The 12,223-nt window shown below is 39.2% G+C and overlaps 2 protein-coding genes across 2 annotated transcripts in view; one reads left to right on the plus strand and one right to left on the minus strand.

Annotated features, from left to right (window-relative positions):
- The window catches only part of LOC311260138 (uncharacterized protein), a 22,244-nt gene extending 19,112 nt beyond the window's left edge, over positions 1-3,132 (minus strand). Inside the window, exons 1-2 of the mRNA XM_084357653.1 lie at positions 2,408-3,132; positions 1,147-1,206 (exon numbers count right to left, since the gene is read on the minus strand). Of these exons, the coding sequence (XP_084213779.1) occupies positions 1,147-1,206; positions 2,408-2,694 (347 nt within the window). The 5' untranslated portion in view covers positions 2,695-3,132. The remainder of the gene's footprint in view (positions 1-1,146; positions 1,207-2,407) is intronic.
- Positions 3,133-5,882: 2,750 nt separating this feature from the next.
- On the plus strand, positions 5,883-7,882 carry LOC311260139 (C-reactive protein-like; the record flags this gene model as incomplete). The annotated part of the gene is made up of 5 exons (XM_084357654.1): positions 5,883-5,917; positions 6,091-6,176; positions 6,807-6,909; positions 6,995-7,292; positions 7,661-7,882. The coding sequence occupies exons 2-5, from the start codon at positions 6,122-6,124 to the stop codon at positions 7,880-7,882; spliced, it is 678 nt and encodes a 225-aa protein (XP_084213780.1). The 5' UTR covers positions 5,883-5,917; positions 6,091-6,121.
- Positions 7,883-12,223: the final 4,341 nt, after the last annotated feature.

Below are 12,223 nucleotides of genomic sequence, written 5' to 3' on the forward strand. Positions count from 1 at the left end.
TCAGTGGGTGTGGGCAGGAGCGGAGAGGCGACGCTCCCAAATCCTCATGTATCTTGCATTTAGTGGCCGTTTCAGATGTTGACAAGTTGGATTGAGTAAGGATGATGTAACTGAAACCCTGCCTCCAAAACACAGCTGGTGAAGGTCACAATCATCTCCAAAACTGCACCAAAATAATGCAATAAAATATGATCTATTCAAACAATGTGTATGTGATTGGCTTTCTTATTCTCATACTTAACTTTGCTGATACTCTAGCTGAGGATTCAGGGAAAAAACCCATCTCAAACATGTTCGGTGGGAGTTTTTGTGCACGGCGGAGACTTAGTGCTGGATTTCTGTCATGCACATACTTGCTCACTAATAAGCGTATGTGTTAAAGTCAGCTCGCAAGTGAAGTGAATCGAATCAAGTGATGCTACTCATGCCTCCTACTGCTTGGCCAAGGGAAACAGTTTGGGCATCCCTGGTCTAGATAATTGACAAGATGATGAACGCGTAAACAGGTTCCGTTTCTGCAAACTGACATTTGTTACCAAAGATTGTACAGACTGGGAATTCCCGTTCCATTTTCATCATATTTCCTCTTTTCTTTTTTTCCTTTTTGCCTTTATCTTATAACACTTAAAAATGTTACCAGGAAAGGCTGCTCCTAAATGAAGATTAAAGCAACACTATGTAGTTTTGAGGAATACATTTTAATCAGAAGAGAAAGATCTTCACTGACTAATTTTATATGCCTAAACAAACAAAATCAACAAACTCTCATACAGTACTGTTTTACTTTGTTTATATGTGGCGGACCCTGCCACCTTTCTAGCTTCAAACAGTGTTCTCGGGACCTTATTTTCCTCTGAGAACAGCTTGTTTATTCACTTATGGGTAAATCTTCTTTCTTTCTTCTCCAAAACTACATAGTGCCCCTTTAATACTTGAATGAAACTCTAAATGAAATCGTCTTCATGGAGCGATGGTCAAGTCTCAAAGCAAATACACACAAGTGACCAAGTCCCCGCAGATACTGCACTACTTAATTTGGACATTTAACTGCAGTTAAAGCGAACTCATCTTTCTTGACAGACTGGATGTGTGAATGACCTTCTGACAAAATGAAAGAGGGCTTGCTTAATTTAACAGCACTTTTGCCTTACCTGCGCTGGAAGAGTCTGCATCATCTTCCTCCGTCTCAAGCCAATATGTTGGTAACTACAGACAAAAGATAAAGTAAAGTAAGATTTTATATATGAATTCATGCAGGATGTATCATGAAAACAGTTACATACATAAACTTTCATGTACCTGAAATCCAGCTGAACAGATGCTTATCAATTCATGTATGAAGAAACTATGATTTTACTCTCCTTCACTGATGATCTAACTGATATCATAAAGTCATAGTCACTAGGAATTCATGATACGTCCTTCATTAATGCGTTAAAAGATCAAGAGTCGAGCAGACAGGCATTACTTAAAGGAAGACATTTTAATCAGAAGAGAAAGTCGAAGCTGAGTTTGTAATATTACCTCATTAATATTGTAAATATTAAAATTCTGAGTTTGGATTTCTTCACCAAAACTACATAGTGCCCCTTTATGATTTGTACCCTTGCTTTAAAGTGATAGCAGTAATATCTACCTCTTACTAAAGCTCTAGTCAGTTAAAGATTAGCACCTAGTGTAGCTCCTCACAATGCACGATAAGTACAGACAGTGCATGAATGGTTAGTTGGTGGGTGGTTCATGTTTTCATCATCTGTTGCATTGGAGCTTATTCTCCACACAGTTCCTCTGAGTATTGAAGCAACAATGTGACATAGTGAGTAATGTACAGTATGTAGTGTAGTGATGACTATTGAAGTGCATTGTATATCTGCAGCAGAGGATATATACCTCTGCTTTGTCAGGGTACGTGGTGTCTTCGTGGCACCAGAATACTTTCCCACTCAGCTGCTTCACAACTGCACTCCAAGAATAACTTGCTGTGCGAATCTCATTATCTGCAGTCTAAGTCCACTTATTTTTAAGCCGTGACAGAGCACTTCTCTGTGTGTGCTGATCTCACTGACATCACACTGTGACTCAGCACTGGTGCAAAACTGTTGAGTCACATACTGTATACTTTAAGACCACGAGTCAATGAACAGGTGTGATGCTCAGTGACTAGTGTTACAGTCATGCAGATGACGGCTGATTATAACACTGACTGTGGAACCCGGTTAGTGTGTGAGTAATGAGCCTACAACTGAGCAGCGTGCCTTCCTGCAGGCAGGAGTTGTGTTAACCCTGGCCACACAGTTAAATTCTACTTAATACATCAGCATTTACGCACATATTCTTTAAGCTGAGTTACTGAGAGGAACCCATTTGACAGTAGTTATTATTAAATCAAAGGTTGGTAAAGTCTTACTCCATCTTTTTGAACCTCTCCCTCCCAGCAGCGACGTACTGCTCCCCGCTCTGCAGGCTCTCCATGCAGTCCACCTTGTGTCCTTCTCTCGGCGTGTAGATGTTCCTCACCGCTCCAAACGGGGCTTGTATCCCGCCGGTCACCTCCCTCAGCAAAGTCTCAAAGTTGGACACCCTCTTCTGGTTGATCACGATCCGGCGAGCCTCGTAGTAAGGATCACCGTTTCGGAACATGAAAATGCTCTTCACCACGGGCTGCGACAGGAAGTTTGGCTTCTCCGAGCTCATCGTCGTGCGTAAAAGCAGGCTGGCGCGCGGCGGAGAGAGATCTTTGTTATGATAAACTGGCAACAGGTTGATCCCGATCTCGGGACAAAAGCTTATAGGCCATTATAATGACATTAGTGCTGCTCCATCCCGGCTAAATGTTTAATGGTTGAGTGGTGAGGATCGCGGCACGCAGATCTTCGAGGAGGTCGGCGGTTTGGACACAAAGTGGTAAAAAAAAAAGAAGAAGAAGAAAAAAGCTGCTCTCAGGTTCAGGAGGAGGTTACTGAGTAAAAATATGACAAAGTGCATGAAAGTGTCGATGTGTCCCGGCGTTATCACTGCCAACTATCCATAAGTTTTGCAGAATGTCAATCCGCTGCAGAGGGAACGGTGCAGAGTCATCCGCTTGGTGCGCACCGCTATACGCAGCAGGTAGTCTCTGTAATTTCCCTACGATGCAGGCTGGGCATCATGGGAGCTCATCTGTTGGGATGTATCTATGGGAACACGCTGCTGTTCTCTCACCGATCAACAGAGACCTCGCACAGCCCTCATCAGCAGGTAGTTCATCATTAACTGCTGAGGGGGGAAATAGATTTTAAAATCAAATGCACAATGTGTAGAAAACATTTAAGCAAACATGCAGGAGGAGCTCTGTGGGCAGAGACAGCAGATACACGTGTGGACGGTGTGAAACTCTCCTACAGCCATGTGAGGAAGTTAATTGGGCATCAGGAGACCAATTGGAAAACCCGGTGGCATCCAGAAAGTGGGACAAAAAAACATGTTTGTTTTGTGTACTATATCTGTGTCGCATGACAACAGACACATCTGTACTCTTTGTCCTTTTGCACATTATTGTCAAGTGGCACGTTTCCTGTTGCTGCAATTAAAAAGCCACATTCATTATATCACTGCATCTGGATTTATACGTTATTTTTCATCCACTTTGCTCGGTGTAAATAAACATATCCCCACTGAATGAAACCATGAAAGAATATTCAGCATATTTATTTATACAATAATAGTAGTGGCACAGCCTAAAGTTTCATTCCTGTGAATTTCTAGGCGTTGTCAGCTGCTATATGCTGCCAGAGATCATGACCCAAACCTCGTCTTACCTCTTACCCTCCTCCTTCACCTGATTGTCGTCATGATCTGTGTTACAAGCAGCAATCAGCTGATTGTGCTCGGGCGTGCTGGATGGATGGATGGATAGGTGGGGGTGCCAACAATAAGGTCAGCCAGGGCCGAAAGCCTCAAATGAACTTCAATATGTAACAGTAGATCCAGTACAATAATAAATCATGTGTATGATATAGGCTACAGTCATTTTTGCTCTGTGTCTAAATTGGACTGCACCCCAACTTCTCCTTTACATGCAGTTCTGTCTTGAGCCCACATGATGGTGCTATAGCAGCTTTATAATGTGCAGGAATAAATACACACAAAACATGTTTGTCAGGAGAGGAGCTGCAGATAAATAATAATAATAACATTTATAAATGATATCAAGATGGCTTGTATGCGCAAATATTAGAAATAAATGGCCAGCTGGGTGGATACCGGTATGCATTCAGGTCTCTAATGAATAAATGTTTTTATTATGTGACTCAGATCATAAAGTAGAGACTCATAAAAACACACAGGGAACTATACAGTAAAACCATTCAGAGGCACACAGATAATGACCTTACATATACAGGCCTAGGGATGCCTCATCACGTTATAAGGGCATCTTATAGGACACATTTTTATTTGAAGTTCTCCAGAGGTTAATATGGGCTTGATCTCATACTTTAATCGTACTTTATTTTAATAGTTTTTTTCATGTTGTCCTGACCAACACAGACAGTCATCAGAGAGCTGTGTAACCACTGCACACAGACTCATCTCGCTGACAATATTATATAACAATGTTATACACTCTGATCCTTCAAAGGCTCATTTATTATGAATATAAAAAATAAATTCTGATTGTTTATTTTATAAGGGAGAAGTCAGGTCATTAATAACTCTGAGCTGATTGCTCAGTTATTGTGTGCTAAGTCACTGTCTTGATACCTGTTTTTTTGTCTTGATAGATTTTCAATTTTTGACAACGATAAGCGGCTTCCCGTGTAAATTGATAAGTGTAATGTACCTTAGAAAACAGTTTAAGGAGCCCTCAGTCATAAGTTGATAAATGACTGCAATGAAGAAGCAAACAGAATATTAAAGCCACAATCCTTTACACTGTTTCACACCAAACCACCAACCAACCAAGTAGCCAGACCATCAACCCACCAACCAATCTACTAACCAAAATCCCACTGAAGAACCCACCAACCAACTAACCAGCAACCCACCGACCAACCACATACCCACCCACCCACCCAACAAACAAACCCACCAACCCACCAACCAACCAATCAACCAACTAAACAACAGCCTAACATTGCCATCCTTAAAGGCATGCCACTATCATGGTTGAAAAATAAAGTTGAACAGGTGTGCAGCAGACCTTTCTCCTTTCTCTTGTTTATTCTGCATCTGTTATTACATGCACAGTCACTGTCTTGATACCTGTTTTTATGTCTTGATTGTTTTTCAGTGTTTGACAACGATAGGCAGCTTCCCGTCTAAATTGATAAGTGTAATGTTCCTTAGAAAACAGTTTAAGGAGCCCTCAATGAACTTGTAACCTATTTCTGAAGCCATGAACTGATAAATGACTGCAATGAAGAAGCAAGCAGAATATTAAAGCCACAATCCTTTACATTGTTTCACACCCACCCACCACCCAACCAACCAACCAACCAACAACCCACCGACCAACCACATATCCACCCACCCACCCAACAACCAAGCCCACCAACCCACCAACCAACCAACCAATCAACCAATTAAACAACAGCCTAACATTGACATCCTTAAAGGCATGCCACTATCATGGTTGAAAAATAAAGTTGAACAGGTGTGCAGCAGACCTTTCTCCTTTCTCTTGTTTATTCTGCCTCTTTTATTGCATGCACAATCACTGTCTTGATACCTGTTTTTATGTCTTGATTGTTTTTCAGTGTTTGACAACGATAGGCAGCTTCCCATGTAAATTGAGTGTAAAAGTGTAATGTTCCTTAGAAAACAGTTTAAGGAGCCCTCAGTCATAAACTGATAAATGACTGCAATGAGGAAGCAAACAGAATATAAAAGCCACAATCCTTTACACTGTTTCACACAACATCCTGACCCAAGATTCAAGGTAAGATCAAGGCATTATATAGTAATAAATATACTTATAGTAAAAATGAGAAATTCAGAATGACTGCATTATACACAAGCATTTGTTATCATTTTTTTCTGTATTGTTTATTGTACATAGTTGACTAACTTGAATAACAGAACATTTATTTGCATTCTTTCACGCTCTGGTAGTATTCGCAGTGTGCGTTTGCCTTCGTATAAGATGGCGCTGTTGCTTCTACTGGCGTTGCTGACAGTGTGTGCTGCCACTCCTCGAGGTAAAAAAAATCTTCATTGTTTAACAAAATATATTAAAAAATATAGCATGCAAGAATATCAGGCTCACACGGTTTGCTATTCTTTTATGTGTGCCACCTTTATGCTCAGTCTTAAAGTATGTTAAACACATTTTTTTTTAATCTAATTTAATAGAATTAAACACATATGAGCTTGATATTAATGCGTCTTTAGTGATGTGTCTCTACGGATAGAAGATGTACAGTAGATTCAACATGGGCGTAGAAAGCATTTAAAATATAGGTGTGACAATCTAAAAGAGGTTTGGGGGTTCCCCCGTGGTGCCTTTTAACAGGTGGCTTGATAAAATTATCTGGACACAAGCATGTGAAAAATTATGGTTAGAATGCCGTGATTTTGCAATTTCAAGGAAGTGTTTTGACATATTTGAAAATAGTAAAAGTACAGAAAGTGATTAAATGACTAATTTATAATAGCTTTGTGGCACAGGCTCCTGCCAACAGCCTCACTGTGTCTCTTCTCAAAACAACTTTTAGAAAACTTTCTTTTTGATCTCCACTTAATGTCTTTTTGTTATTGTGTGAGTAATTTAGTTAGTATGTAATTTAAATTTCACATTCTGATATTGAAATTCTCTCTTTTTTAAAAAGATCTATCAGGTAAAATGTTCACCTTCCCACAAGAAACCAACACAGCTCATGTGAAGCTAACTACATCAAGACAGGATTTAAGGGCTGTCACCGTCTGTTTCAGGTAGTGCTGAATATGTAAAATGAATAAAACAACTCCCTGTATCTCTGACAATAAAGATCATTATGTGTATTTGTGATGCCTACAGGTCCTTTACAGGTCTCCAGAGAGGCCACACCCTTTTCTCTCTGGCCACACCCTCTGCTTCCAATGACTTCCTGATATACAAGAACCCAGCAGATGATGTGTTTGAGATCTGGGCCAGGCATAATCTGAGAGTTTTTGGAGGACCGAACTACAAACTGAACGCGTGGCTCTCAATGTGTTCCACATGGGATGCTGCATCTGGAGTGGCGCAGGTGTGGGTAGATGGAAAACCCTCTAGTAGGATATTCATAAGCTCTGGATCCAACATCAAGGGGCCCATTATAATTGTTTTAGGACAGGTACGTTGCTTACACACCATAGCTACTTAAAGGCATAGTTCAGCATCAAGGGAAACACACTAATTATCTTTTTCCACAGAGTGTTATATAAAAATATCAATACCATTCTCATATCTGTACTGCAAATATGTAGCTACAGTCTGCAGCATGTTAGCTTGGCGCAAAGACTAAAATCATGGAAAAACAGCTGCCCTGGCTCTCTCCAACAGTAACCCAATCTGAATTAACATTCCTCTAATAGTAAACTTAAAACTGCTAAACTGCTAGAGATTTCTACTTTGGGAATTGTTGTTTGTCCACATAAGATATTAAAAATATATAGCAAAGTACAACATAACTTTTATCTCAACTCTTTGCAATCTCTACAGGACCAGGACACCCACGGTGGGAGATTTGACATAAATCAATCTTTCGTTGGCATGATGTCTGATGTCCACATGTGGGACTACGTCATTTCACCCCATGAGATCCAGAACTATGCGCATCTGTTTGTAGGCTTCACTCCAGGGAACGTGCTCAACTGGAGGGCGCTGGAGTTCCAGACCGCAGGAAGGGTGCTGATAGAAGACGAACAGTGGTCGATCGCTTAACTTTTGAAACAAAACTTTTCATGTCTTACAAAGTCTTTTATCTGTTTTTGATTGATTCATGATTGAAAAACAATGATTTTCTTTTTACCTTACTAATGAGTGTTCTTTTGACTACGAGTTGTTTTATGTCTTCACTCATATTCGTAGTGTGAAACATGTTAATCCAGTTAAAACTTTGCTGAGTGAATTTACTAAGTTTGAGTTATCTTCTGATGGTCTCATTTGTGACTGCCTTTAACGGTTGTAGTCGAGGCAAAATCAAGCAAAAACTATTTCGAGCAGTTAAATTGTGTTGTGTTTAATAAATTCTGCAGCTCAACAACTCGCTAAGCTCAACAATGAAATGTGTAAGTACAGAATTAGTGAATAATAGATTGGATATCATGTAAAGTGTGTGTGTTTGTTTCTGAAACAATAAATAACCAAATAACTTTAAAAGCAGAGTATGTTTCTGCCACTGGGGGTTTACTCAGTCTAAACAAAAATGAGATGTAAGTAGCTTCGGATCACACAAATGTAATGTAATAGTAATCAAATGTAATAAAGTTTTATTCACATTTAGTCACATTTGTCTTCCTTCTTCTTTCCTTTAAGCTGCACCAAGTGAAAGTGTTTCTGTTAAAGTTGGACAGTTTGTTGTTTAGTTGTCACCAAACTTTTACACCTATTGTTTGGTCCCATAGTCTTGATTTTGGTGATAATAAAATATTATAATCATAATTAAAATAGGCAGAAAAAAAAGCATTTAGATGTGTTTTTTTTTTGTTCAGAATAACAACCTAATCATCAGCCTCAGTACCTCAGCTTCAAATGGATGTCTTTCTAACTCAAAAACTCATATATATACTCAATAATTCACATATATGGGTAACTATTGGTGATTCTATAGTTTGTTGGGGCCCTATACCCAAAATTCCCAGGGGGATCCTCCAAACAGCGCTCATCACCATTATGTTATGAACATAAAATGAAGGCAAGGAAAAATATATGAATTTAGACATTTTTTAAATTTAGAATGATCACATTTACAAATATAAATAACATTAAAAACCATAACAATAAAAAAACAAAATAACATCAATGCTGTCAAGGCCTTGGCCACTGCAAATTCTGCCATTATGTCCTCACATGCTGCACATCTGATCCTGGCACTTCGCTGCACAGAAAGGTGGGAAAAACTGAGCTTGGAAAACAAGGAGGAGCGATGGAGCCACTGAAACAACCCACTGCATCTCTGACAATAAAAATGATCATATCAAATCAACTTTATTTTATTTATTTATTTATTTATTTTATTTGTATGGACATATGTCTTTGTCCATGTGTCCTTTACAGACCTCTGCAGAGGCCACATCCTTTTCTCTTTGGCCACACCCTCTGCTGTCAATGGCTTCATGATATTCAAGGATTCAGATGCATTTGATCAGATTAATGTCCATATCAGGAATCACTATGCAAATTTTGCGAGGCAAAACTACAAACTGAACACGTGGCACTCGCTCTGTTCCACGTGGGACTCGTCAGCCGTGGATCCAGCATCAATGGGCCCATTATAATTGTTCTAGGAGAGGTACAGTTTTCACCCATCAAACGTACAAGGCATGGTTTGGCATTATGGGAAATATGCTGATGAGCATTTTGACAGAATATTAATTGAGAAGATCAATGCCATTCTCGGGTCATTTACCTTAAATATATAAAGCCAGAGTTAGCAGCATGTTAGCTTAGCACTATGACTGAAAAACAAGGAAATATCCTGGCTGGGTCTGTCCAGAGGTAACACACTCAGCCTACAAGTACCTCTGAAACTCTGTAATTTACTTCTTATAACCATGGTAGAAGGGACACGAAGACACGGTAACAGGCTCAGGGGAACATAACAGACAAATTGGCAAAGACAGCAGGGAGCACACAGGCTATATACACAAGGGCTGATTAACTAGCAGTACACAGGTGAATACAGAAAGAGGGGGTGAAATCACACAAAGGGAGAGCAGAACTTTGAAATAAAACTAAAAGAAATAACAGAACCGTAAACTCAAACTATGACACAAATCACCGTATTGACATACATTTAATAGTTGCTGGGGTTTTTTTTACAATCCATTCAGCAGCCCGAGCACAATCAGCTGATTGCTGCTTGTGACATAGATCATGACGACAATCAGGTAAAAAGAAAAGAAAAGAAAAGAAAAGCGTTTGGTCCATGAGTAAATGCACACTTCCTTTGTAGTGTGGCAGAGAGGAAATAGTCCTACATGAAACTCTTAACAAGGTCTGTGGATTACAGTATCTTGAGTAACTGGGTCATCATTTCTGGAAAGAGAAAATTCTGTTCAAATTAATATTTTCGGCGCTTTGAACACCAGCAAGACAAGTGCCATGAAGTTCCATTATATTCAAGAGACATCTCGTAGACATCTCTACGGCTGATATCTCCAAAACTCTGCAACTTACACCAAAACAATGAAGATAGATAAATCGCTCTACAAGAGGACATTGTGGAGTGAACTGTCCCTTTAAACTCTGGCACAGAAAAGCTAAAGATGTGGTTAGTTGTTGTCCTCTGGGCTGGACATCTGGGGAGTTGCATGAACTTGTTGACTGTTGTAGTGTGTTGGTAACCGTGATGGGACTTGGAGTGGTATGTGGTGCAGGTGTTTTGTCAGTAGAGGGCAGTGTACAACAAAAAAACAAGCCACAGACTGGATCATCACACACACACACACACACGTTTCCACATTTGGAAAGTTTATTTTCAATATTTGATTTATATTTTATTTAAAAAGCAAATCATCTATGAACCTATATCATTGACATGTAAAAATGTGAATTTCTCATGTGGAAATTGACATTCATCTGTGAAAAAGCTGATCATTTGTGAGAACTTCCAGTTCACAATTGACATTATCATATTTTCACATGTTAAGATTTTAGTTAGCATGTGGAAATGTTTGAAAATGGGGAATTCACATGTGATGACTGGTCGACAAAATCAAATATCACTATATTATCGTAGGGATAACTACTGGTACTTTCACAAAATAGTAACATAATGAGATTTCTGATTAGTTATCATCAGTATTGTGGATATAATAACTTGTGGATCGATCCAAAATCTAAGACGATACATAGTCTCATATCACGATAACGATATATATCGTATATAATATGAATGGATGCAATTTACATGTGAAAATGTGAATGTCCTGTTCCCATGTGACATTATTTTCTCTTAAAATGCTAAAACTATAATTCACATTATCATGAATTGGCCAATCACATGCAAAAGTATTCAACTAAAATGTGATATTGATTTAACTGATTTCATGAAAACTTCACACGTGACATTTTCACGAGCCTCCTCTTTGACACAATGTGGAGACAAAGCTAATATCATATATTGCAGTGCACGTCTAAATCCCCAAATCCCATTTCCTTCCACCTCTCCTTGAGCATATCCTTTCAGTTTCATCGTCAGCGGGAAGACATGAAATTATACATAATTGCTGTTGTTTATTGGATGTGATAATGGTGCCTTTTAAACCCTGTCCTCGCATTGGCCCAAATTGCTTTGCAATTGTCCTACCTTGACAACATTTGGCAAAACCACACAGCTAACATCTGACAGTGCCCTTTATCAAAAAAAAAAAAAAAAAATGGAGGGAAGGTGGCTTCAGCAAACACACATTTAGATTCATTCATTCATTATGGCATGTCATAAATAATGTCAGAAGAATGACAGCTGATAGTGTTAGTGACACTGACTGGTTTACAATGGTGTTAGTTGACTACATATGTAATAGAGAACAGTTACAAAGTGAATACTTATTTGTCCTTTCCCTAAGAAAAAACACAATCAAAGCTAAAATACAAATATATGGATTTGTTGCATTTCCCTCTACCCAGCTGCGATCTGTTTCCAGCTACTGTAAGTGTATCACGCTAACTGAGTCACACAGGGACAAATGATGCAGGGATTTTGCGCTTGGTCAGGGATGAAATAGGGTGAAATGACACAGATGACTGTTTTTAGTATTTATTTCTGTCTTTTCCTGAACAACACTGGACACCCACGTGCACAACAGGAGGTTAGTCAGTCCTGCTCTAAATAAATATGACTGGCTCCTTTTGCAAACGTCAATAGTGCATAGATCTTACAAGAAAAACCTAACTCAAGAGAGATGGTCAGCTAACCCCCCCGATTAGAACAGATGTCAATATATCATCTAAAAGCTTTTAAGACAGTATCTGCTGAGGATATTGGGCCCTCTGTGTGTTTTGACTCTCTGGTTACTGTAATGAACACCGTTGATTCGGGGTCATGCTGACCAATCTTGG

The sequence above is a fragment of the Pagrus pagrus genome (genome assembly GCF_965226575.1).
Source record: "Pagrus pagrus genome assembly, chromosome: 7".
NCBI classification, from domain to species: Eukaryota; Metazoa; Chordata; class Actinopteri; order Spariformes; family Sparidae; genus Pagrus; species Pagrus pagrus.